The sequence below is a fragment of the Phycodurus eques genome, chromosome 17 (genome assembly GCF_024500275.1).
Source record: "Phycodurus eques isolate BA_2022a chromosome 17, UOR_Pequ_1.1, whole genome shotgun sequence".
In the NCBI taxonomy this organism is placed as follows: Eukaryota; Metazoa; Chordata; class Actinopteri; order Syngnathiformes; family Syngnathidae; genus Phycodurus; species Phycodurus eques.
The window spans coordinates 7171604-7198684 of NC_084541.1; the positions used below are offsets into that span (position 1 = coordinate 7171604).

The 27081-nt window shown below is 40.4% G+C and overlaps 2 protein-coding genes across 2 annotated transcripts in view; both read left to right on the top strand.

Annotated features, from left to right (window-relative positions):
* Positions 1-1408: 1408 nt before the first annotated feature.
* On the top strand, positions 1409-16385 carry capns1a (calpain, small subunit 1 a). Its single transcript, XM_061703441.1, has 11 exons — positions 1409-1561; positions 4423-4479; positions 4563-4599; positions 4689-4781; positions 6922-6979; positions 7184-7248; positions 8262-8334; positions 9157-9231; positions 15082-15198; positions 15293-15351; positions 15470-16385. The coding sequence occupies exons 2-11, from the start codon at positions 4433-4435 to the stop codon at positions 15494-15496; spliced, it is 651 nt and encodes a 216-aa protein (XP_061559425.1). The 5' UTR covers positions 1409-1561; positions 4423-4432; the 3' UTR covers positions 15497-16385.
* A 102-nt stretch (positions 16386-16487) lies between these two features.
* Positions 16488-27081, top strand: part of zgc:153990 (uncharacterized protein LOC768125 homolog) — a 17412-nt gene continuing 6818 nt past the window's right edge. Inside the window, exons 1-2 of the mRNA XM_061703440.1 lie at positions 16488-23118; positions 23711-23910. Coding sequence (XP_061559424.1) covers positions 23784-23910 — 127 coding nt within the window. The 5' untranslated portion in view covers positions 16488-23118; positions 23711-23783. The remainder of the gene's footprint in view (positions 23119-23710; positions 23911-27081) is intronic.

A 27081-nucleotide genomic window follows, 5' to 3' on the forward strand; every position in this document is an offset into this window, starting at 1 on the left:
AAAATAGATCTTTGGATAGAGGACTGATACTCGAATAAAATGAGCCCGAGTTTGTAAGAATCGGATAAGGATTAACGATTTTAGGCCACTTTTTATGTCACAAATCCACCCAAATTTTCTTGCCCCATAAATCAATGTACAGTAAATCATTAGGAAATGTGTGAATAGAAAAATGCCCAAATGTTTCTTATTGATTGAGACAGAAAGGTGATGTTTAAACAGGCCATTTTCCGATTTTTCGATGGCGGCGTCCTAATCGGGCCATCTCATTTTGCGGCTCAAACTGGAGAGCAAGCGGATCGTCAGATGAAGAATAGTGAATCACCACCATATAGTTTTCGATCGTCACCAAATCCCATGAACGTGTGATTTGCAGAACCAGAGGAAATCTCAAACGAATTGAAAATGTCAAAAAACGAGGTTTGTCCCGACAACGTAATCTAAAAAGAAAAGTATTACCCTGTGCGAAACAATGAGGAAAATATAATTTTGGTGGACCTCCGCTAAATTCCCGTGCCCAAAATACGGCACAGAAAAATGGAAAGAAAATGGTGGCCCTTTTTTTTCTTTTTTTTTTCCTGAATCTTTTGGTGGAGAAATAAGCCTCCGAGGAAAGCGGAGTAGCCGGAGAAAACACACATGCAAAGTCCGCACAGGCCAGGCCAGATTTGAACTGTGAGGCAGATGTGCTAACCATGCCGCCCTCATTTTTACCAATCTGAAATAATACATTTACGACTAATTGGATACAACTGAATTTTGGAACTTTATACCCAATTGAATTTGGTCTCAAATTGGAGGTCTTTATTGTGTACTTTTATGTGACTATATATAAAAAAAGGGAAAAACAAAACACAAAAAAACTTATCATTAAAGTAAGTAAAAAAAGAAAGTAATTGAAATAGTTACTAAAAACACCACCTTGACATTTTCAATTAGAATAATTTGTAATTGTAACCAACATGTACATTTGCAAGGTATATATTTCCAACACAATTAATGACTATGTTGTCTGTTTTTTTTGTGTGTGTTTGTTTATAACTTAATTAGTTCGATTAAGAGTTGAAAAAATAAAACTAAAATATTGCGTTGACCTCCAACATGGCGACGAGAGGTGCATGACGTCAGTGGAAAACTATCACACAGAGTATTATGAACATTATCAGAAAACTGCAATAAAAATGTTCCAAATAAAATACAATGCAATCCAAATATAGCTGTTATGCATCCGGCATGTAAACAAAATTATGTTTTATAGCCACTGTTCCTGAAAATAACTGGAGCAAAATATCATTTGAATTATTGACAGCATTTTTTTGGGGGGCACGCTTGTAGTTTGGTTCTCTGTCCAGTAGATGGCAGCAATGTAACAGTAAGCACGCAAATGAGAGGAGCGCTTCGGGGGTTCTGGCAGAAGCATTTCTGCAACTTGTACGTACTCTTGTGCTGCTAGCAGCGTTCAGGGTGTGTTTGTGTTGACGGACTACAACTACTTCGAGACTTACCAAACCTCGGCCGACTGCCCAGCTAAACTGGTTCCGTGACGCTGTCGCCTATTACGGTAAATCCTTGTTTTGTTTTGTTTTATACCTGACGACCAATGTAGGGTTAGATAACTATTGTCTCAAATAAAAGGTTGGTCCAATTCGACAGACAAGGTTGCGACCCTCGTCGTTAGTTAGTTAGTTAGCTAGCTAGCTTCGTGTTAGCCGATACTGTATTAGCAAGCTCAACGTTGCTGTTGCAGGCCTCCAAAATCAACACTGCTTTAAGTTTATGTTTTAAAATTAATTTCAGCCACGAAAATAACTTTTGTCTCCACCACCCCCTGGATTGATTCCAATAACAAAACGTTACACTTAAGTTTTCAAGCGTGAGTCACGGAACAAATGATACCGAATCATCTATGAAGACTGACAGTATTTCTTCCCAATTACCGGCCTGTGACAATTTGCTCACTGTTACAAGGCTTAAACTAAAAGCCTATTGGAGATCACAAACGAAGATACAGCAAAACAAACTTTGTATTTGTTGGTGAGTTTTTTGTTTTTTTTTGCACTTGGGGTGCGGCTGCTAGGAAACATTTGGGGGGCGTGTCACTCAAGTCTAAACGTAAACCGTGATGTTACATTGCGTTATAGATGGTGGGGAGATTACTTTGGAAATGTGGTTGGTTGCACTTAATTTACCCTGTTGAAAAGTTTATTATCTAGTTTATTTTAGCCTTGTCGCGTGTCTTTTGACGTAGTACTGTAAATATCTGAGGGCCAATGAAGTTATTTAAAAAAAAAAAAAAAAAAAAAAAAAGGATGTCGGTGGTGTGGGACTGACAACACGTCAGAGACAGACTACACGTAATGCCCAGATCAGCCTACAAGACAAATTTGCTCTTTCACGATTGCAGTGTCAAGACTATTGCAACAAAGTCTTGTATTCCGATACCACAGCACCCCATTTTTTTGCAATCATTGGGCTTTATCTTGTCAACTCAAATGCGAGCAAAAAACATGCATTAATTGGAGACTCTAAATTGCCCGTTGGTGTGACTGTGAGTGTGAATGGTTGGTTGTTTGTATGTGCCCTGCGATTGGCTGGCAACCAGTTCAGGGTATACCCCGCCTCCTGCCCGATGATAGCTGGGATAGACTCCAGCACGCCTGCGACTCTAGTGAGGAGAAGCGGTTCAGAAAATGGATGGATGGAAATTAGCACCTATTATTTCAGTCATGTAATGTTGGTTTGACCTGACTGATTAGAATACACGATCTGACTAGAGCAGTGATTTCCAACCACGTTGCCATCGTGCACAATATATTTGAATCCATAACCTATTATTTTTTAGACTTGTCGCGTGTCTTTTGGCGTAGTACTGTAAACATTTGATGGGCAATAAAGTTATTTAAAGAAAAAAATAAACTTTTCGGCAGTGTAGAACAGACAACACGTAATGCCCGGATCAGACAACAAGACAAATTTGCTCTTTCACGATGGCACTATGTCAGACTACTGCAATAAAATCTTGTATTCCGATACCACCGCATCCTACAATCATTGGGCTTCGTGTCAATGCAAACGCGACCGGATACACTCGTTACCATGGCGACGACAACTATAATGGATCGCGCCGTGTGTTTGTAAGAACAAAATGGGGAAAAAACGTGTGTTGGTGGTCACCGGTGCTCAGCAGAGGACGTTCGTTTAAGGCTTGCTTGAGGTATGTTCACATACTTTTAATACGATACGGCTAGCAAGCAGGCAACAAAAACGTTATGTAGCCTAGCAAGCTAGTGGTACCGCGAACGGTTGGACATAAACATGCCGCCGTTCTGTCAAATCATGCTCTGAAGTTTCGGTGTGGGCGAAGTAATTTAATTAAAATAAAGTAGTTTAATTACAGTAAGTTAGCACCCATTATTTCTGTCATGTTGAAATGTTGGTTTGACCTGGCTGATTACAATACACGACTTGACTAGAGCAGTGATTTCCCACATTCATGGAGCCAAGGAACATATTTTACAATTGAAAAATCTCACGGCACACCAATAAACAAAAATGTCACAAAAAGTGCATACAATAACTACTATATTTTCTTCCTGCCATTTAATAGAAGACGATTCATTTGTTCTGTCTGTCACTATGCCTCACTGGCATAAATAGAGGAACAAAGATACATTATTTATTATAAATATAATTTTTGGAGCAATTATGTAGACAAGTATATCCATCTTGTGATCGGATCGGTTATCGTTTTTTTAAACTCGCTGATCGGCCCCAAAAATCCTGATCGTGTTAAGCCTAATATATATATATATATATACACATACATACATACACACAGATACACACGATTGCCTCGCTTCTGCTTCCTCCTTTGCCGTTCGTGGCGCGATGGAGGAGTGGGAGTCGGAGTTGTTCTCGGCAGCCAAACCAGACTGCTTTCCGTAGCTCCTCAATGAGAGTAGACTTTTACCTCTGTAAAAGTAGTTCTGCCTGTGTCGAGCAGCAACCTACGACTGTATCTGTATCAGAGCGAACTTGGTGCGTGAGAGTTAACTGTTGCGATAAACCCGTATTTTAAGTAGGACTCCTAATAGTGTTGTTTCGTTCGCGAACGTTTCGTTCAAAAGAACAAACCTTTTCAGTAAATGTAATGAACTGAATTAGTTTATGAAATTATTTTGTTCTTTGAGCTCTGCCGCCTTTGGCCAGCCCGCTCGGACCGGAAACAGAAGCGTTCTGTGCAGTCTCGACGTGCTCACCGTGCCGTCCGTGTGTGTGTGTGTGTGTGTGTGTGCGTGTGTATCCATCCATCCATTCATCCATCCATCCATCCATCCATCCATCCATCTATGTGTATCTCTCTCTCTCGTCTCTTGCGCCAGTGTTTATTTTCGAATAATTTGTTTCATTTCATATTCACAGCTGACTAAAGATGTCGTTTGCCAGAAAGTTTATTGGTGGCCTAATTAATGTCATCGGGTGAGAAACTGCACAAACAATCATCCAAATGCAAAACATGCAGTTTGTTGTCTAAACTTCTCAATTTAATTGTGCTTTTGCAGTAATATTGACCCAGCCCAATTCATTCCCTCTGAACCCGTGAGTGACATGCATTCCTATTTAACCCAATGTGTGCATTACTGCACCATTAACTCCGACCATTGACAATGTTTTTAATGTTCTCGCAGCCTGAGCCTCGCAGACCTCTTGCATATGCAGAACAGCATGAGAGTGATGAAGAGAAACAGTTCCGCAGAGTCTTCCAGCAACTTGCTGGAGATGTGAGTATACCACCCAACCAATCTATCTATATAATTGCCTATATTAATTGTTTCAACTGTTAATCACATCAAAACACTTTGTCATGTTATAACAATACCCTTAAAAATAAATAGCTTACAGAGGATTTGATTTTCTTATTAAATTTGTTTTTTTTTTAATGCAGCGAGGACCCTCCTTAGTTTCTACTAACAACGAAGGCTAACCGTAGCTCCTCCCTGACATACAAAGATCTTAGGCTCTCATTAGAGATCTATGACTTCAACAATATTCCCTTGACACCAATTACTGCTTTCCGATTAGCCAGGGCTTTGGTGCTATCTTGAGGCATATTGGGGTGTTACAGAAAGAGCAAACATTATGCGGAAACGGTGGTATCTTTATGATTTGTAGCCCCAACTGGTTTTGTGTTTAGCACATATGTGGCTTCTCTATCTTCTGACCCTGTGGGTCGTTCTCATTCCATTATTTGCAAGCGCCTCTTTTCTTGATTCACGGTTTACTCCCACCAAAGACTTGATCTGTAGCAGTGCCCGCAACCTAGTTAGCCAGCCACCAGGGGGCGAACGCATGCTCAAGGCTTCATTAAGCTCCGGCACTGCGCTCCGGTGCCAACTTCAAAATTAAAGCCTAAAATGGCATTGATGTCCAATTATATATGAAGCTTTTACTTCGAAGTGGGACCTCTCAGCACGTTGGCGGAGAGGTAGCATGTCACGGTGAGACACTATTTGCAATCGTTGTAGCGGCTGCCTTTCCCTCACTTTTCGGCTGGCCTGACTGCAATGAAAAATCCCGGTAGTAAATAGAGAGGGAAATCACAACTGTCGAGTTCTTTGTGGAGTTTGTGACCGTGCAAGGCTGACCAATGGTCAAGCAGAAGAACGGAGACGTACCGTCCTTGACAATTCACTATATTGTTGACGGGGATTTTCAAATGAAAAGTTAGTGCTTGCAGCCTGTTATTGCCTTATTTGCATAAACTGTATTTGCTTCCATTAAGTTGCAATTCGTGAATGCACTTTGTAATAACATATTTATTCAGTTAGCCCTAGCTAAAGTGGATTTTTTTTGGGTACATTAATTTTTAAAAAATTATGATCCATCATTTATTCTTATTTAAAGATGAATTTTGAAGTGAAAACTGTTACATATTGTCAAAAAGTAGTGCAATAAAAAAAAAAAACCCTAACCTGAGGAATAATCGTGAATAATAATTGTGATTACAATATTGATCAAATTTTTATTGAAAATAACGTAAACATTCACAGGGCAGGGGGTGTGGTGTCAAACGTATGGCTAGCTGGCCAGAACCAGCCTGTCAGCAGTCCAATCTGGGCCGCGGCATTGTTCTGCCCGCCAGGCATGTTTTTGTACATTTATACATATAGACTATTATTTTGAAATTCATGCTTTTGTTTTGACCCAAGCACCGTACAACCGGAAGTACTGTGAGTTGTTTGACGTGAAAAAAAAATCGCACAGCGGAGACCGCCTCCAATCCATGTGCAGTAAGAGAGTGAGACTTTTTGTGAAGCAATGCCTATTTATGTATCATATCATGTATTGTTTGTTCAGTAATTTAAAAGGCAAATATGCACGTGTAGTTAAAAATGAACTTGTGACTTTAATTGGGACAAGGGTTTATTAAAGCCTGGGATAAAAATGGTTGTGTTACGTCAGACAAACAAGTCATGCGATTGACTTGCTGTGGTGGAGACACCTGGCAAGGAAAAGCTGAAAGTCGCTTTATTTAGTTTTTATTTTTGTCCTATTTATGCTCAATAGTGCAGGACTTAACAAATCTGTTTTAATTTTAAATGCTATTTATTACACTCATTATAATCCCTCTACGGTAGGGCTTTGCGATTAAACCCAAAATAATCGTGATTATTTTGATCCATATTGTAATCATGATTATTAGTGCTGCAAATTCAGCACTTTTCATATGCAGGAGTGTCCCCATTTTAAATGTAAAAAGTCTCCAACGATCAGGCTCATTTAATTGTGGAAGCCAAAATCGCCAAAATCTTTGTGACTGTGCACTCCAATCCCAATTCCGTTCATTGTTTTTAACCGCTTAACATCAAACATTACATTGCATAGCTGCACTTTTAAGGAGCCACTCTTTAATTTTTACAGGACATGGAAGTGAGCCCCAGTGAACTCATGAACATCCTAAACAAAATCATTGCAAAACGTAAGTAATTTTGTCATACAGTATTCTTTTACACGTATTACATATGTCTGCTGCCGTTTGTGGTCTCTTTGGAGTCTGATCTGAGTCAGACCTTAATATCTTTGTATAACATAGCACTGGTACTGTACTGCATTGCATTGGACTGTACTGCATTGCATTGGACTGTATTGCAGAAGAAAATACCTTTGTGTTTGTCTGTTTCAGATGGAGATCTGAAGACAGATGGTTTCACGATTGAGTCTTGCAGAAGCATGGTGGCAGTCATGGATGTATCCTTTCTGTCTTTAGAGGGCTTTATCTTGATATGTTGCACAGTTGGCAAAATGAGAAACATGTTACTGAAGCTTGTAATTCCAAACAAGCACAATTAGCAAGTTTGGCAGGGATAAACAAACTTGTACTGATCACTAAACAAACAATATTTTTGCTTGTGCTCGTGTATTATGGCTACAAACTGTGATGGGTTGTGCTAACGTTTTCTGGCTGCCCCAGTGGCAAGCACACCGAGCACACGAAGATATTTTCTCGGGCTGGAAATACCATCATGCAACAGCCCACGTAGATGCTCATGTGTTCTAACATGTACATTCTGCGTATATTAGGTGTAGGACCTGTCCATTGTCGGCGATATACAGTAGATTATTGAAAAGAAATTATAGTATTCCATCCATCCATTTTCTGTACCGCTTAACCTCACAAGGGTCCAATTCTGTCCATGCTGGAGCCCATCCCAGCTGACTCTGGGCGAGAGGCGGGGTACACCCTGAACCGGTCGCCAGCCAATCGCAGGGGACATAGAAACAAACAACCATTCGCACTCACATTCACACCTACGGACAGCCAATCGCAGGGCACCTATAAACAATATTCACACCTAATGGCAATTTATAGTCTTCAGTTAACTGATCATGCATGTTTTTGGGATATGGGAGGAAACCGGAGTACCCGAAGAAAACCCACGCAAGGACGGGGAGAACATGCAAACTCCACACAGGCGAGGCCCAATTTGAACCTGGGTCCTCAGAACTGTGAGGCTGACAATTATACAGTATTTTACTGAAAAACTATCAGTGACAAGTCGACTTCATGTTCATCACATTAGTGTCGACTTAAAGAAATGAAATCGTGCAGTGTGTCCAGTCAGACTTTCACATTAGCTTTTGAAAGGTAAACATGTAAAATTAAGTGTGATGTGAATGGGTGTGTATGGTGAGGAAGGTGGACTGATACACACCTTAGGTAAATATGACAGGGAACATGTTCATCCTTAATGCTTTTCCAGAGTGACAGCACTGGAAAACTTGGCTTCCATGAATTCAAATACCTCTGGAATAATGTAAAGAAATGGCAGGCAAGTATTGGGGACTTGATGCATTTGTTCTACATGGGTGTTTCCTTTCTGTGGTCTTGCATTCCTGTGGTCAGTGTTAACCGTCACCAGTGAGTCAGAGAAAATAACCCTGTTGTTAGTACTGTGCAACAATGGCAAAACAGTACAAGTATTTTCGGAATTTCAATGGGGTGAAGTAAGATATTTAAAGCTATAATCTACAACTTTTTTTGTTAAAAAAGAAAGTCATTTTCACCCAAGCCACTACTTGAGGTGATGACACAATGCTGATAAAGCCATTCACCTCCTCTAACATCTTGCTGTATTTGTAAGTATCTTATTTTTTTATATTTAGTGAATGCCCTATTTATTTCCCGCGCTGGACCAGTTGGTGGCGCACTGCAAATGATGGCACGGAAAAGACGCATGTCCTTCAAAACATAATAACAATGTTGGAGAATCACATTATCAGGAGCATAACATCTATTGCCTATGCCATATTGAAGCAACCACTGTTCTCTTGTTGTAACTTACTTGTATCAGGGAAATAAAGGTTTTCTTTGGGAGGGGGGGGGGGGGGGGTGCTGTGGAGGGTGGCTGTCTGTTGTACAAAATTGCATACAATGAAGAAAAGGGATTCACTTTCCTAAAAAGCAGCAACCACTTTATTCTCTCTGAGGATTTTGGGTGTTGACAAACATTCACATATTTCAGCGCATTATGACTACAAGACTTCTCAGATTTAAGCTTGAAAAGATAGGATTCCATACCTGAATAGGCTCAAATTCCACTTCCTTCTAAACTTGAATGCATTTTTGAAATGCTTACATTGTTGTTGTTTAGGGAGTGTACAAGTCCTACGATTCAGATGGTTCTGGTGTTATTGGGGCAGATGAGCTGCCCAATGCTTTCAGAGCTGCTGGTGAGTTTTGGTGTTGTTGTCTGCCATGTTGTTGTTTAAATGTCATTGAAAATAATCTTGATGCCACTTTAATCAATGTATCTTAAACCAGTTCACATATTTTCTACTTTTTGTCTTTTCTCTGTCATTATTTACTACTTTTAAAACAGTATTTATATTTGTATGGACCCATAATGTTTTATCTAAGGAAATTACAGCTACAGCTACATTTACGTCTATCATCTTTCATTAAAAAACGTGGAAGTAATGTATAAATTAGAACTTAGAAATTAGAATGTGTTTCTCATCATAGCAAAAAGCCATCAGTGGTGTTTCAATTGTGTATATTGAAATTATTGGCAACGTTAAATCAATTTGCAATCAATTTTATCATGATAAATATTTGAAGTCAATACAAGTCAATTCACATATCACTTACGTACATCAGTAACAATGAGATCACAGTCAGTCTCAAGCATCTACGTTCATTTCGTAGGCCCCAAGGCCCCTCGTGCAGTGATGTCATGTCACTGACTTGTGAGGTGGTCACATTTCTCACAGCCACTGCAACAGAAAGACCAAAATTTAGATAAATAGCATCATTTATAAAGACAGTCCCCTCCGAAAGTACTAGACCAGCAAGGTCAATTCCTTTGTTTTTGTTGTATACTGAAGACATTTGGGGTTCAGATCAAAAGATGAATATGAGACAAACGTTCAGAATTCTAGCTTTTCACCTGTGAAAACTGCATTTGCTGTTAAGCAAACATGAAGACCAGAGAGGTGTCTATTGGAGAAAAGCAAACCATTTTGAAGCTGAGAGAAGACGGAAAATCGATCAGAGCTATTGCACAAACGTTGGGCATGGCCAATACAACAATTTAGAATGTCCTGGGAAAAAAAAAAAAACTACTTGTGTCCTGAGCCACAGACATTGTACAGGTCGGTCAAGGGTATCAACAGAAGTTGATGACAGAAACATTGTGAAGAGCTGTGAAAAAACACCCAAAGACAACAGTCAGTGACATCACTGCCAACCTCCACAGGGCAGGGGTGAAGGTATCACAATCCAATGTTTGAAGAAGACTTTGAGAGAAAAAATATGTCATACCACAAGATACAAACCATTCGTCAGGAAAAAGAATCCGAAAGGCCAGATTTAGATTTTGCAAAGTACAGAGATGAGCCACAAAAGTTTTGGACTGAAGTTTTATAGACTGATGACACCAAGATTAACCTCTACCAAAGTGATGGAAAGGCCAAAGTATGGAGAAAGAAAGGATCTGCTTATGATCCAAAACACACAAGCTCATCTGTGAAGCATGGTGGCGGTAATGTCATGGCTTGGGCTTGCCTGGCTGCTTCTGGAACGGGCTCACTAGTCTGTATTGATGATGTAACTCATGATGGTAGCAGCAGAATGAATTCTGATGTGTACAAAAAACATTTTGTCTTGTCAGTTTACAGAAAAATGTATCCAAAGTAATTGGGAGAAGCTTCATCATGCAATAATGACCCAAAACACACTGCCAACACAACAAAGGAGTTCATTAGGGTTAAGAAGTGGAAGGTCTTAGACTGGCCAAATCAATCAACGGACCTTAACCCAATAGAGCTTGCATTTTACCTCCTGAAGAGCAGACTGGAGGGAGAAACCACAGAAACAAACAAACAGAACTGAAAGAGGTTGCAGTAAAGGCCTGGAAAAGCATTACAAGTGAATAATCCAACAGTCTGTTAAAAGTCAATGGGTCGTAGGCTTGATCAGAATCAGAATCATCTTTATTTGCCAAGTATGTGCAAAAAACAAGGAATTTGTCTCCGGTAATTGGAGCCGCTCTAGTACGACAACAGACAATTGACTTGAGACATAAAGACATTGACAAAAACAGTCACTGAGCAATAAAGGGTTGCTACTTATCTGGTAATGTCAGTACATTTTTTTATTTTTTGACAATTGTGCAAAAAGATGCAGAGTCCTCTAGCACTTAGAGCAGTTCGAATGACTAATATACCAATAGTCCGGTGCAATGACCATTGTGCAAAGGGCGCTGAGACGTCAAGTGAGTAGTGCGATAATCTGGGACAATGTTGCAAATGTTGCAGATACTCCTCAATCAGTGTGCAAATGGAGCAGATGCTACTCTGGCATGACTGGCCAGTATTGGTCAACAACAGATATGCAAATAGTGCAGCATGGCGAGACTACTACAGTGAGTGCACGAGTAATATATAATTGGCCCGACAGAAATGTGACAGCAAACTCGGACAAAAAAAAATTGGCAGCATGTTGCAATGGAATTGTAGGTTAGCTGTTTAAGAAGTTGATTGAAAGAGGGAAGAACCTGTTGGAATATCTACTAGTTCTAGTTTGCATTGATCGATAGCGCCGGCTCCTTCCCTCAGGTATTGCAAGTAAGGGATATGACATTAAATGTTATTCACATTAATTTAATAATGTCTGTTCCAATACTTTTGCTCACTTGAAAAGTAGGTGGCTTCAAACAAAAGGTGCTCTGTCCTGAGTTGTTTAACACATCCAGATGTAAATACCATGAAATAAAAGCTGGAATTTTGAAATTTTGCCTCATATTCATGTTTTGATGTAAAGCACAAATGTCTTTATACACCAAAAACAAAGAAATTGACCTGGCCGGTCCAATACTTTACACATACATAGTAGGTACGGAAAGTATTCAGACCCCCTTAAATTATTCACTCTTTGTTATATTACACCCATTTGCTAAAATCATTTAAGTATTTTTTTCCCTTCAATGTACACACAGCACCCTACATTGACAGATAAAAACAAAACTTGAAATTTTTGCTGATTTATTAAATAAGAAACACTGAAATATCACACAGTCATAAGTATTCAGACCCTTTGCTGTGACACTACTATATTTAACTCAATTTCTGTCCATTTCTTCTGATCATCCTTGAGATGGTTCTACACCTTTATTGGACTCCAGCTGTGTTTGATTATACTGATTGGACTTGATTAGGAAAGCCACACATATAAGACCTCACAGCTCACAGTGCATGTCAGTGCAAATGAGAATCATGAGGTCAAAGAAACTGCCTGAATTGATCTGGCCAAGGTTACAAAAAAAAATCTGCTGCACGTAAGGTTCCTAAGAGCACAGTGGCTTCCATAATCCTTAAATGGAAGACGTTTGGGACGAGCAGAACCCTTCCTAGAGCTGGCCGTATGGCCAAACTGAGCAATCGCGGGAGAAGAGCCTTGGTGAGAGAGGTAAATAAGAACCCAAAGATCACTGTGGCTGAGCTCCAGAGATGCAGGAGATGGGAGAAAGTTCTAGAAAGTCAACCATCACTGCAGCCCTCCACCAGTTGTGGCTTTATGACAGAGTGACCCAACAGAAGCCTCTCCTCAGTGCAAGACACATGAAAGCCTGCATGGAGTTTGTTAAAAAACACCTGAAGGACTCCAAGATGGTGAGAAATAAGATTCTCTGGTCTGATGAGACCAAAATGTTTTGGCCTTAATTCTATCTAAGCGGTATGTGTGGAGAAAACACTTCTCATCACCTGTACAATACAGTCCCACCAGTGAAGCTTGGTGGTGACAGCATCATGCTGTGGGGGTATTTTTCAGCTGCAGGCACTAGACGACTGGTTGCAATCGAAGGAAAGATGAATGCGGCCAAGTACAGGGATATCCTAGACGAAAATCTTATCCAGTGTGCTCAGGACCTCAGACTGGGCTGAAGCTTCACCATCCAACAAGACAATGACCCTAAGCACACAGCTAAAATAACAAAGGAGTGGCTTCAGAACAACTCTGTGACTGTTCTTGAATGGCCCAGCCAGAGCCCTGACTTAAACCCAATTAAGCATCTCTGGAAAGACCTGAAAATGGCTGTCCACCAACGTTCACCATCCAACCTGACAGAAGTGGAGAGGATCCCCAAATCCTGGTGTGAAAAACCTGTTGCATCATTCCCAAAAAGACTCATGGCTATATTGGCTCAAAAGGGTGCTTCTACTAAATACTGAGCAAAGGGTCTGAATACTGAAAGGCTACAATCTTAAAACAGGAACTCAAGTTAAACTTGCACATATAAACCATTTGACATGATAAAACAGTCCAAAATAACGATTTTAACAATGCTATATTTACCTTTCAGCTGAAACATTAATTTATAAATATTAAGTCAATTGGGTTAGTTCCACACACATTGCCTTTTAGTTCATAGGTTTGATATTGATACTGGTTATAAAGAACCCTGAGTCAAATATTCATTTTAGTCTATGCTGCGGGCTGCTAGGAAAATAGATGTTAATAATTTGGACCCCCTTTATTTAAAACCATGCAAACGTTTTTGACCCAGCCCCCTAAAAGAATTGGAATTGAAAATCGTTTGGAACCGGAATTGAAATAAGGAATCGGGATCAGAATCGCTCAAATTCAAACGATGCCCAACCCCAATTGCCGTACATGTGGAGAAAGCAAATGATGTTATCACCACATACTAACATCGTGCCTGAATCATGTCACATTTTTTATAGCCAAAATTAATTTTTTTGCGAATTTATCACCAAAAAATAAGAAATCACGTACATAAGTATTCACAGCCTTTGCAGTGAATAAAATCGAGATCAGATGCATCTTGTTTTTGTTGATCATCCTTGAGGTATTTCTACAGCATAATTGGAGTGCACCTGTGGTAAATTAAGTTGATTGGACACGATTTGGAAAGTCACACACCTTTCTATATAAGGTCCCATAGTTGTCAGAGCACAGACTAAGCATGATGTCAAAGGAATTGTCTATCGACCTCTGCGAAAGCTTGTCTTGTGGGACAGAAAAGATTCCACTGCTTTGCACTGAGCACAATGGCCTCCATCATCAGTGAATGGAAGAAGTACAGAACCACCAGGACTCTTTCTCAAACTGGCCACCCATTTAAACTGAGCGATCGAGGGAGAAGGACCTTCGTCAGGGAGGTCACGAAAAATCCAATGGTCACTCTCAAGAGCTCAGGCATTGGAAAGAGGAGAACCTTCCAGAAGGACAACCATCTCTGCAGCAATCTACCAATCAGGCCTTTATGATAGAGTGGCCCAGACAGAAGCCACCCCTTATAAAAGGCACATGGCAGGCTGCTGGGAGTTTACCCAAAGGAACCTGAAGGACTCCCAGACAATGAGAGACAAAATTATTTGGTCTGATGACAAAAAAGGTTGAAGTTTTTGACAGAAATTCCAGATGTTATGTTTGGAGGGAAACAGGGACTGCTCATTACATGGCCAATGCCATCCCTACAATGAAGTCTGGTGGTGGAAGCATCATGCTTTGGCGATCTTTTCCAGGAGCAGGAACTGGGAGTATCGTCATATTATAATTTTGCGGGAAAAAATGTATATATTCCATTTTGGAATATGGCTGTAACATAACAAAATGCGGAAAAAGTGAAGCACTTTGAATACTTTCAAGATTCACTGTATATGTTCATTTCCAAAACAAGGTGAAAGACTAATTTAAAAAAAAAAAAGTCATATCTTTCCATGCTATTTACTGAGTACAGTACATTATCTTTTGTTGAACATGTTCAGCCTGCGTCAATGAGCTGAGATTAAATGAATGTTTGTAAAATTAGCAAATCTGGGTAAATGTAATCCAAATGGCTGTGTAGTACTTTGGAAGCGAGCAAGAGATTAACTACATTTTCGATCTTGTGAAATTAATGCTACTGCATAGTATTTTTTTTGTTTTGTTTTAAGATTGGAAAATCAAGCATGTCTTTTGATTCAATTCCATGGAATAATGTTTCATTCTACCTGCATTACTCTTGTATCTCTGGTACAATGACAATTTAATAAGGGCTGTTGAATGGTCTTCTGCAGGCTTTCCTCTCAGTGAGCAGCTGTTCCAGATGATAATTCGCAGATATAGCGATGAGAGTGGTAACATGGATTTTGACAACTACATTGGCTGTCTCGTAAGGCTGGATGCCATGTGCCGTAAGTAATAAAAGGGCCTACTCAACTGTGTGTGTTACATTATGGATGTTAAGGCACTCTGACACTGAAATTGACATGACTGCTCTTGTTCCAGGTGCCTTTAAAACGCTGGATAAGGACAACAATGGGACTATTAAAGTCAATGTTCAGGAGGTAATTAGATCTCACTTTTTGTTTGACGTTAGAACAGTGTAGCCCAAACTCAGATTTATTTGAAATAATTTTTTTTAACCTGTTTTCACTGTTATCTTCTGTGTGCTTGTCTTTTCAGTGGCTTCAGTTGACCATGTATTCTTGAGCCCAGAAGGATATTACTACTTAGACTCACTTTGTTTTGATATTCTAAACATATTTTTCTCCACCTTCAAACAACTTCCGATTTTATTCAACCCATTCAGTCTGCAAATGTTATTTTCAAAGCAATGCCTAATCAGGAGCCCGTTATAGGATTGTTGACCGTGCCATATTTGTTGTAAGGCAGAAATTATGCTTTATAAACCCAGGGAAGCACAAATATTCACTGACAATGTTCTGAAGAGAAAACCGTTAGCCAGTCTGACTGAATGGATGCTGAGTTTAAGTCATCAGGTTTGCTGTTTGACATTTGCTTTTCACCTGCACTCAAATCCAAATGCAATGTGACGAGGTGGTTCCAAATCATACACATAAAACGTTTATATAAATTGTGAAATAGGTTGAATCACATACATTTCACTCAACAAAAACTTTTTTCAGTTAAAATTGTAAAAGTCACTTATATCCGAGGCTCAACTTCAGAAGTTAAACCTCTTACACTAAATAACAGGTGTTTGATTGCTATAAAAGTGTAATTTTTTAAATCACATTTTAGTTTTGCATTACATCAAATAGTGTTGTCAGGATAGCTTGCAAATGCTGGCTGAAATAAAAATAAGTAATCAAATATCAATCACATATTAAACAAAGGAAATCTAAGTGTGTCCAGTGATTATAGCATGTTTTATATAACAGAAAAAGACTGTCACATTTGGACAGGCTGATTTTGTCATTTTGTTTGGTTTTTGTTTGCGCCATGTGCCTACCTTGCTGTCTTTTTACATTTACTATTTGTTCGCACTTTGCTTTCTGTGGATACGCCTGCACCAGCATAATGTGACTTAATAAACAGTATAGCAAATGTGTATGCTACTAATGCATGCAGCCAATAATTGGAGGTGCCTTTTTCAAAGTTTTTGTCATTGTCGTTACAACCACTTTAACTGCTCAATGAAATAGTATGCATCCATCCATTTTCTAAGCCGCTTATCCTCGCAAAGGTCGCGGGAGTGCTGGAGCCTATCCCAGCTATCATCAGCTTATTCCATTTGTGTGCAGCATAATAGCTAAATGCTGCTCCACTATTTGACCTGAGTCTGTCGATCTCAGAGCCCTACTGGGTTTATATGCCATTACCATTTCATTCATGTATTCAGGACCTAAACAGTTTAGTGATTTATAGACCAGTAGCAGAACTTTAAAATATATTCTAAAGCCGACTGGAAGCCAGTGTAAAGACTTTAGAATTGGAGTAATATGCTCTGACATCTTTGTTCTGGTCAGAATCCGCACTGCAGCATTCTGAATGAGCTGCAGCTTTTTAATGCTCTTTTTAGGGAGTCCAGTCAGAAGACCATTACAATAGTCAGGTCTACTTGAGATAAAAGCATGGATGAGCCTCTCCTGGTCTGCTTGACACATGCAAGCCTTCACTCTGGATATGTTCTCCAGATGGTAGAAGGCAGTTTTAGTAATTGATTTGCTATAACTGTTGAAAGTCAGGTCGGAATTAGGCTTTACACGATCAGGACTTTTGGGGCCGATAACCGATCAGCAAGTTTAAAAAAAACGATAACCCATCACCGATCCGATCACAAGATGGAGCAATGTGTCCATTTAGATGACTTGTTCATTTATTGTATATACTTGTGTACTGTATACTGAGTACTGTATCCATCCATTTTCTGTACCGCTTATCCTCACTAGGGTCACGGGCGTGCTGGAGCCCATCTCAGCTCAAAATTATTCTCTAGTATTTTAGACAAAAGCTAAAATATCAATGACCTCTAGGGGGCATTCAAGGATTGGCGAGTGACATAAGTTTAGGTCAGATCAACATTACAACGTGACAGAAATAATGGGTGCTAACTTGCTGTAATTAAATTACTTTATTGCTTTAATAAATACTGTTTATTACTTTAATAAATGCTGTTAATGACATGCTTACTCTAACTTTCTCACAGTCCCGGCTATATGGACGGGTATTGTCCAGAGTTTGCGTCCGTTTGGCTTTTCCTCACACACCCCCCACGCTGCGCAGCTTGAACGCGGCATGCTCCTCCTCATGTACATTCTTCAGGTCCCCGATCAAATTTGTTGTTTAAGCATTTAGATGACGTTCCCCATGACGTACTTCAGTTGTGCACAGACTGCAAATGACTTGTTGTTTGTCTGAGACACCGCAAAATAGTCCCACACCGACGTTTTTTTTTCACCGACAAGATTGAAAAAAGCTTTCCTGGCCGTCAGATAGTTACAATACTACGCCACAAGACACGTGACAAGGCTGAAAATAAACTAGCTTTTGGATTTATACGCAACGGCGACGCGGAGTTAAATGTCTTGTGCGGAGCCGATCGATGACGTCATTGATCGGATCGGCTAATTATGCCATGAAAGCCGATCAGCATAAAATGCTAATTATCGGCCGATACGAATCACACCGATCAGATCGGCGTAAAGTCTAGTCGGAATCTATCAGAACACCAAGGTTTCTGACTTCGTCTTTGGTTTTTAAAGAGAGTGACTCCAGGTATTTACTAACAGCAATCCTCTTTTCTTTATTGTCAAAAACAATGATCTGTTTTGTTGTGGTTTAATTGAAGAAAATTTTAGCTCATCCAGATATTTGTTTTAGACGGTGACACAACACCTCAATCGAACTGTAGTCATCTGGAGACACTGCTAGATATAACTGTGTCATCTGCATAGCTATGATAGTCAAAATTAAAGTTTTGAAGAATATGACCAAAGGGTAGCATATACAGGGTGAACAGGAGTGGTCCTAGAACTGGCCCTTGAGGGACCTCATAGGTCATTGCCATTCGATGAGATTGAACACTTCCAATGGTTACAAGGTATGTCCAACACTTCCAATGGTTACAAGGTATGTCCAGGTAGAACATGAACCATTTAAGGACTGTTCCATTTAGCCCTACCCACGTTTCCAACATGTTCAGTAGTATATTATGATCTACTGTATCAAAAGCCGCACTGAGGTCCAACAAGACCAGAATTGGCACCTTTCCTGAGTCAGTATTCAACCTTGTATCATTTAGCACTTTGATAAGAGCAGATTCTGTACTGTGATAAGTTCCGAACCCTGATTGACATTTGTCAATTTAAGTTCAAGAAATTGCTGAGTTGATGAAAAATAACTTTCTCAACAATCTTGGCTATGAAGGGAGATTTGAGATGGGTCTATAGCTTGCTAACATGGAAGTGTCGACGTTCTATTTTTTAGTAGAGGCTTAATGGCAGCTACTTTAAGAGCTTTAGGAAACTCGCCTGACTGAAGTGAGCAATTGATTATTTGCTCCAAATCAGGTAGCACAGACTTCGCAATAGCTTTGAAAAAGTCAGATAATATTGAGTCAAGACAGCTCGTTGACGGTTTCAAGCTGCTGAACCGTTTTCTCTCCAGTTTTTGGTCAACTGTATCAAATTCTGACATGGTAATCGAGTTTTTCCTGGGTGGCTTCAGATGTAGTATCATTTTATAATTTTGTGGGGGGGGGGGTGAGCTTGTCAACCACAGCAAACAGTGCGAGTATTATTGAAATTCTTACTGATGAGTTCAGAAACGTTTTGCTGTCTAGCACTGACTAACTCTTGGTTAAAATTACAAATACTTTGTCTTTAGAGGTCATAGTCAATTTTGAGTTCAGCTTTTCGCCACTTACGTTCTGCTTTCCGACACTTTGATTTAGAGGTCTTTACCATCATTGTGCTCCTCCATGGTGTTCTTGGTCGCCTCAAGTTTGTCTTAGTTTTAATAGGAGCGACAGCATTCATGACGTTTGAGATTTTCCAGGTGAAATTATCCAAACGTTCAACAACTGTCTCAGCATTCCCAGTTTGTGACAAGCAATCTTCTTCTTTTCCTTTTGGCTTGTGCCTTTAGGGGTCGCCACAGCGCGTCATCCTTTTCCTTGTAAGCCTATCTCCTGCATTCTCCTCTCGAACACCACCTGCCCTCATGTCTTCCATCAACCTTCCCTTTGGTCTTCCTCTAGCTCTCTTGCCTGGCAGCTCTATCATCATCATCCTTCTACCAATATACTCACTATTGCTCCTCTGGACGTGTCCAAACCATTGAAGTCTGCTCTCTCTAACTATGTCTCCAAAACATCGAACCTTGGCTCTCCCTCTGATGAGCTCATTTCTAATTTTATCCAACCTGGTCACTCCGAGAGCGAACCTCAACATCTTCATTTCCGCGACCTCCAGCTCTGCTTCCTGTTGTCTCTTCAGTGCCACTGTCTCTAATCCGTACATCATGGCTGGCCTCACCACTGTTTTATTAACTTTGCCCTTCATCCAAGCAGAGGCTCTTCTGTCACATAACACAGCTGACACCTTCCTCCACCTGTTGCAACCTGCTTGGACCCGTTTCTTCACTTGTAGCCTCACTCTTCCCCCACCACCCCTCTCATTCATGCACATATATTGTTTTACTTCAGCTAATCTTCATTCCTATGCTTTCCAGTGCATGCCTCCACATTTCTAACTGTTCCTCCACCTGCTCCCTGCTTTCACTGCAGATCACAATGTCATCTGCAAACATCATGCTCCACGGGGATTCCAGTCTAACCTCATCTGTTAGCCTGTCCATCACCACTGCAAACAGGAAGAGGCTCAGGGCTGATCCCCGATGCAGTCCCACCTCCACCTTAAATTTGTCTGTCACACCTACAGCACACCTCACCACTGTTCTGCTGCCCTCGTACATGTCCTGTGTTATTCCAACATATTTCTCTGCTACTCCAGACCTCCGCATGCAGTACCACAGTTCCTCTCTGGGTACTCTGTCATAGGCTTTCTTTAGATCTACATAGACACAATGTAGCTCATTCTGACCTTTTCTGTAGTTTTCCATCAACATCCTCAAGGCAAATAATGCATCTGTGGTACTCTTTCTAGGCATGAAACCATACTGTTGCTCGCAAATACTCCTGTCCCGAGTCTAGCCTCCAGTACTCTTTCCCATAACTTCATTGTGTGGCTGATCAACTTTATTCCTCTATAGTTCCCACAGCTCTGCACATCACACTTGTTCTTAAAAATGGGCACCAGCACACTTTTCCTCCATTCCTCAGGCATCTTCTCACATGCTGGAATTCTATTGAACAAGCTGGTCAAAAACTCCACAGCCACCTCTCCTAGATGCTTCCATACCGCCACAGGACCAACTGCCTTTCCATTTTTCATCCTCTTGAATGCATTTCTAACTTCCCCCTTACTAATCATTGCCACTTCCTGGTCCACCACACTTGCCTCTTCTATCTCATTTTCCTCATTCATCAACTAAGTATTCTTTCCATCTCGCGAGCACACTACTGGCACCAGTCAACATATTTCCATCTCTATCCTTAATCACCCTAACCTGCTGCACATCCTTCCCATCTCTATCCCTCTGTCTGGGTAACATGTAGCGATCCTTTTCTCCTTATTTAGTGTCCAACCTGGCATACATGTCATCATATGCCTCTTGTTTGACCTTTGCCACCGCTACCTTTGCCCTATGTCGCATCTCAATGTATTCCTTCCGCTTCTCCTCGGTCCTCTCAGTGTCCCACTTCTTGGCTAACCTTTTTCTTTATGTGATTTCCTGTACTGTGAGGTTCCACCACCAAGTCTCCTCTCCTTTCCTGCCAGAAGACACACCAAGTACTCTCCTGCCTGCCTCTCTGATCATCTTGGCTGCAGTGGTCCAGTCTTCTGGAAGCTGCTCCTGTCCACCGAGAGCCTGTCTCACCTCTTCCCGAAAAGCTGCACAACACTAGTCCTGTCTCAGCTTCCACCACATGGTTCTCTGCTCTGCCTTTGTCTTCCTAATCTTCCTCCCGACCACCAAAGTCATCTTACACATCACCATCCTATGCTGTCGAGCCACACCCTCCCGTACCACTACCTTACAGTCGGTAACCTCCTTTAGATTACATCGACTGCACAAAATGTAATCCACCTGCGTGCTTCTTCCTCCGCTCTTGTAGGTCACCCTATGTTCCTGTCTACCACCATCTGTCCCTCGAAGTTTCTTTCCTGGATGCTGTCCTTACCCATCACTTCTTCATCACCCCTATTTCCTTCACCAACATGTCCATTACAATCTGCACCAATCATGACTCTCTCTCTCTGTCTGGGATGCTCAGAAGTACTTCGTCTAGCTCCTTCCAGAATTTCTCTTTCACCTCTCGGTCACATCCTACCTGTGGGGCATAGCCACTAATCTCATTATTCATAACACCCTCAATTTCAAGTTTCAGCCTCAGCACTCCATCTGAGACTCTTTTCACCTCCAAGACATTCTTAGCCAACTCTTCTTTTAAAATAACCCCGACTCCATTTCTCTTCCCATCTACACCATGGTAAAATAATTTAAACCCTGCCTCTAAACTTCTAGCCTTACTGCCTTTCCACCTGGTCTCCTGGACACACAGTATATCAACCTTTCTCCTAATCATCCTGTCAACCAACTCCTGAGATTTTCCTGTCATAGTCCCAACATTCAAAGTCCCCACATTCAATTCTAGGGTCTGTGCTTTCCTCTTCTCTTTCTGCTTAAGAACCCGCTTTCCACCTCTCCTTCATCTTCGACCCACAGTAGCTGAATTTCCACCGGCGCGCCGCAGGTTGACTGCGCCGGTGGCGGACGTTGTTAACCCGGGCCACGACCGATCCGGTATGGAATTCTTTGGATGAACGCTCATATTTGTTTGACAAAGTTTTAAGCCGATGCCCTTCTGACGCAACCCGGCCTGGGCCCGGCCTACAGTTTGCACTGGCTTGTGCCCCCCATAGGGCTGCATTTGTTTGTGACAAGCAATGGTCTCCATAAATTTAGTGGCAGTACTCTCATTTATATACCTTTTCTTAATAGACATAAAGGTTGTCTGAACCTTTGGAAGAATCTGTAATTCAATGAATACACAAAAATGGTCAGAAATAGCCATATCCTTAACGGCAATTGATAGACGCGTGTGCTGTATTTGAAATAAAGGAAGTACCGTATGTTCAATGTGTTTCAATGAATTAAACACTTTGGCTGGTGTGGAAAGGAATGAGACATGCCTTTATCATTATCACAGGCATTTTATTCCCGAAAATATTTGTAGGTGAAGAGTTATGTATTTAAGTCGAAGTAATAGCCAACGCTGAGTTAAGTTGGTTTGGGTTATGCCACAGATTTTGCAATTAAATTCAAATCAAAATGGTGTCACAACAGACAACCTAAACTATTTTTCTCCCTCCCTCGCTCCCCTCCCCTCGCTCTCTCTCTCTCTCTCTCTCTCTCTCGCTCTCGGAAGTGATTGCCCTTCAAAATAAGAGCACATTTTACAATCTGGAAAATATCAATACAAGACAAAAACTTAATTGATAGCATATACAAAATCATAATCTATACTATTTCGTATATAACAAGGGCGATGAGGGTCGTAATAGCGTAAAAATATTTGAGCAATAAACCAGAATCGCTCTCTTAGTTAGACGACCTTTCCTGGCCAAGTCACCGGACATAGTCTGGATGGGAGTATTCCCGCTAGCTTTACAATAGCTAGCTTGTTGATAAGCACGTTAATATATATACACTTCAAGAGCAAATATAATTTTTTGAACGTTCAGGTAAGTTCAATATTGTCTGGTTGCATGTTTGGATGTTGACCGACCGTACACTAGACGACATGAGCGAAAACTGCGCTTTATTAGCCTAGTACCAGCATTAGCCGTCGCTGTCTTGCTTCAAAGAAAGCATAGCTGAGCTTGAGTATCAGTGATGCCACAAAGCTGATACAGGCAAAAAAAAACGTCTACCGAATCACCAATAAGTATAGGTAAATATGTGGGCGCCGTCTATAAAATGGCTATGTACATTAGCAATTGACATGTGTCCACGAGGTCAGGATAAATTAACGCAGTGCAAACCTGAGTCCAAGTTAGCATTAGCTATCGCTGCTAGAAAACTAGCCGAGCTGAAATAATGCCGACGTTTCCAAATGTTTAGCAATGGAATTTTGTCAGAAAAATGCATATCGTCATTTGAAACCAGTGTATTTTAAAATATATTGTGTAGCGGTGCTGTTCATGCGAATATATATATCTATATAGAATATAGAAATATATATACAACAATGTAACAATTTTAAAGCCAAGGTTCAGTTATTTTACTGTTAGTTACAATATAACAATTTCAGTGTAATTATCAACCTTTTGACAGACTCATCTGGAAGTTGGGAGCTGAGAGGTGAATAGAAAGCAGCAGAGGAACCACTGACGCTGTTTTGTGGAGGATGTCTTCAACATTACTCTTCAACCAAGACAGTGTTATACGCTTTAAAAAAAGGAAAGCCCGTTTCACTTTCAGTGAGGTCCACATACTTTTGGATGAAGTGAGGAAACATCGCGCTGTGGTCGTGGGTATGTCTCCAAATACTAATCCTATTGTGGTTGGTGAGCCTGTGTTCCACTGACCACACAGTATCATGTTTAAACAAAACGTAATAAAGCTCATAAGACACTCTTTCAAGTAGACATGGGATTTTGACGACTATTTTTTAAATGCTAGTTTATGTTCTTTAAATTTCCAAGTACTAAGGAAAGTGTGTTTTTGCAAATGTTGTAACAGTTATACATTAATGATATGAAAAAAATGGAATAGCTGTCATGTTCTCTGATCTTAATCTTGTCGAGACTAACCAACAGCCTCTGCTGGTTGCAGCCGAGCAGTGCACTCTTATTTTACTTAATACTTTTATAGCTGGATACTGCAGTTCCAAGTGCCCAAATACCATGTATTACAGTGCAGGATAAAGTATTTGTGCCCTTTTTTTTTTTTTTTTTTTTTTTGCATAGTTTACCCACTTTAGTGTTTAAGATAATCAAACAAATGTAAATATCAGACAAAGATAACCCAAGTAAACATAACATTATTTTATTTATTAAGCGGGGGAAAACTATTCGGAATTACCTGACCCTGTGTGAGAAAGTAATTGCCTCCCTTGTTAAATCATGAGTTAACTGTGGCGAATCACATTTTTTGGAAAGTTGAGTTCATTTTCACTGATCACACCCACTTTAAATTGAACTTGTCTGACAAAATGAAGTCAGACAAAAGATCTCAAAAAGCTTCTGTGATCCAAAGAAATTCAAGAACAGATGAGAAATAAAGTAATTGACATTTATCAGTCTGGAAAAGGTTACAAAGCCATTTTAAAGCTTTAGGTATCCAGCGAACCACGGTGAGAGTCGTTATTCACAAATACAACAAAACATGGAACAGTGCTGATCAGTGGTAAACCTTCCCAGGAGTGGCCAGCCTACAAAAATTACCCCAAGAGCACAGTGATAACCCATCCAGGCGGTCACAAGGGAACCCTCAACAACATCTAAAGACCTGCAGGCCTCCCTTGGCTCAGTTAAGGTCAGTGCTCATGACAAGACTTTACGCCGATCTGATCAGTGTGATTGGTATCGGCCGATAATTATTATATTATTATTATATCGACTTTCACGTCATAATTTGCCGATCCGATCAATGACGTCATCGATCAGCTCCGCACAAGACATCGCCGTCACGTATGAATCCAAAAGCTAGTTTATTTTAGCCTTCTCTCACGTGTCTTGTGGCGTAGTACTGTAACTATCTCACGGCTAGAAAAGTTTTTTTCAAACTTGTCGGTGAAAAAAACACGTCGGTGTAGGAGTATTTTGCGGTGTCTCAGACAAACAATATGTAAGTTATTGGTAGTCTGTGCACAACTGAAGTACGTCGTGGCGAATGTCACCTAAATGCTTAAACACAACAAATTTGATCGGGCACCTGAAGAATGTACACGAGGAGGAGCATACCACGTTCAAGCAGCGCAGCGTGGGGCAGGGGGAGGAAAAGCCAAACGGACGCAAACTCTGGACAATACATGTCCATATACAGTGAGAAAGTTAGAGTAAGCATGTCATTAACAGTATTTATTAAAGTAATTGCAAAATAAAGTAATTTAATCACAGTAAGTTGGCTCCCATTATTTATATATATCATGTTGTAATGTTGATTTGACTGAAACTTATGTCAGTGGCTAATCCTTGAACCCCCCCTAGAGTCATTGAGGTTTTAACTTGTCTAAAATGCTACGAGAATAATTTTGAGCTGGAATGGGCTCCAGCACACCCGTGACCCTAGTGAGGATAAGCGGTACAGAAAATGGATGGATGGATGGATACATTACTCAGTATACAGTACACAAAGTACATACAATAAAAGAACAAGTTATACAGTACACAAGTATATAGAATAAATGAACAAGTCATGTAAATGGACACATTGTTCCATCTTGTGATTGGATCGGTGATCGATTATCGTTTTTTTAAACTTGCTGTTCGGTGATCAGCCCCAAAAATCCTGATCGTGTAAATTCTATTCATGACGCAACACTGAAGAAGAGACTGGGCAAAAATGGCATCCACGGCAGAGTTCCAAGGTGAAACCACTGCTCACCAAAAAGAAAATGAAGCATTATCTTACCTTTGTTTAAAACAAAACAAAAAAACATCTGAATAATTTCCAAGACTTTTGGGAGAATATGGACTGCCGACACAAAAGTTTAACTTATTAGTGTGTGTGCATCTCGTCATATCTGATGTAAATCAGCATTTCAGGAAAAGAACATCATACCAACAGTCAAACATGGTGGTAGTGTGATGGTTAGGGGCTGTTTTCTCCTTCAGGACCTGGACGCATTGCTGCGATTGATGGAAGAATTACTCCTGGTCTTTACCAGAAAAAAAGGAAAATGTTCAGCCATCAGTTTGTGACATCAAGCTTGGGTTTGCAGCAGGACAATGAAGGTTTTGGTGAGGCCTAGTCAATGTCTGTACTGAAATCCAATTTCAACGCTGTGGCATCAAAAAGGCCGTTTTTGCTTGAAAACCCTCCTTTGTTGCTAAATTAAAACAATTCTGGAACAATAGGCCCAAGTACTGCATCTCCACAAAGATGTGAAAGAGTCTTTGCCAGTTATAGAAAATGTTTGATTTCAGTTGTTGCTGCTGAGGGTGGCCCAACCAGTTATCAGGCTTAGTGGGACTTTTTTCAGGCCATTCAGAGGTGGACTTGCTGGTATGTTTTGGATCTTTGTCCTGCTGCAGAACCCAAATTTATTTCAGCTTGAGGTCTCAAAACAGAACATGCTTCAGGATGTTTTGGTAGACAGCAGTATTCATGGTTCCATTTATCACAACAAGTCTTCCAGGTCCTGAAGCTGCAAAACAGCCCCAGACCATGACACTACCACCACCATATTTTACTGTTGGTATGATGTTCTCTTCCTGAAATGCGGTGTTACTTTTACACCAGATGTAATGGGACACACATCTTCCAAAAAGTTAAACTTTTGTCTCGTCAGACCAGAGAGTATTGGGGATCATCAAAATGTTTTTCACACAGGGCCATGTAAGTTTGGATTTTTTCCCCCTCTCAATAATAAAAGCCTTCATTTAAAATTTGCATTTTGTGTTTACTAGTGTTGTCTTTGACTAATATTTAAATTTGTTCGAGGATGGGAAACGTGATAAAAAATAATCAGAAAAGGCCAA

Bases quoted from the DNA above. Each gene is read 5' to 3' on its own strand.
- capns1a (XM_061703441.1), top strand. From the start codon at position 4,433: ATGTCGTTTGCCAGAAAGTTTATTGGTGGCCTAATTAATGTCATCGG. The intron at 4,480-4,562 runs GTGAGAAACTGC...GTGCTTTTGCAG, and splicing joins GGCCTAATTAATGTCATCGG to TAATATTGACCCAGCCCAAT. The intron at 7,249-8,261 runs GTATCCTTTCTG...ATGCTTTTCCAG, and splicing joins GCATGGTGGCAGTCATGGAT to AGTGACAGCACTGGAAAACT.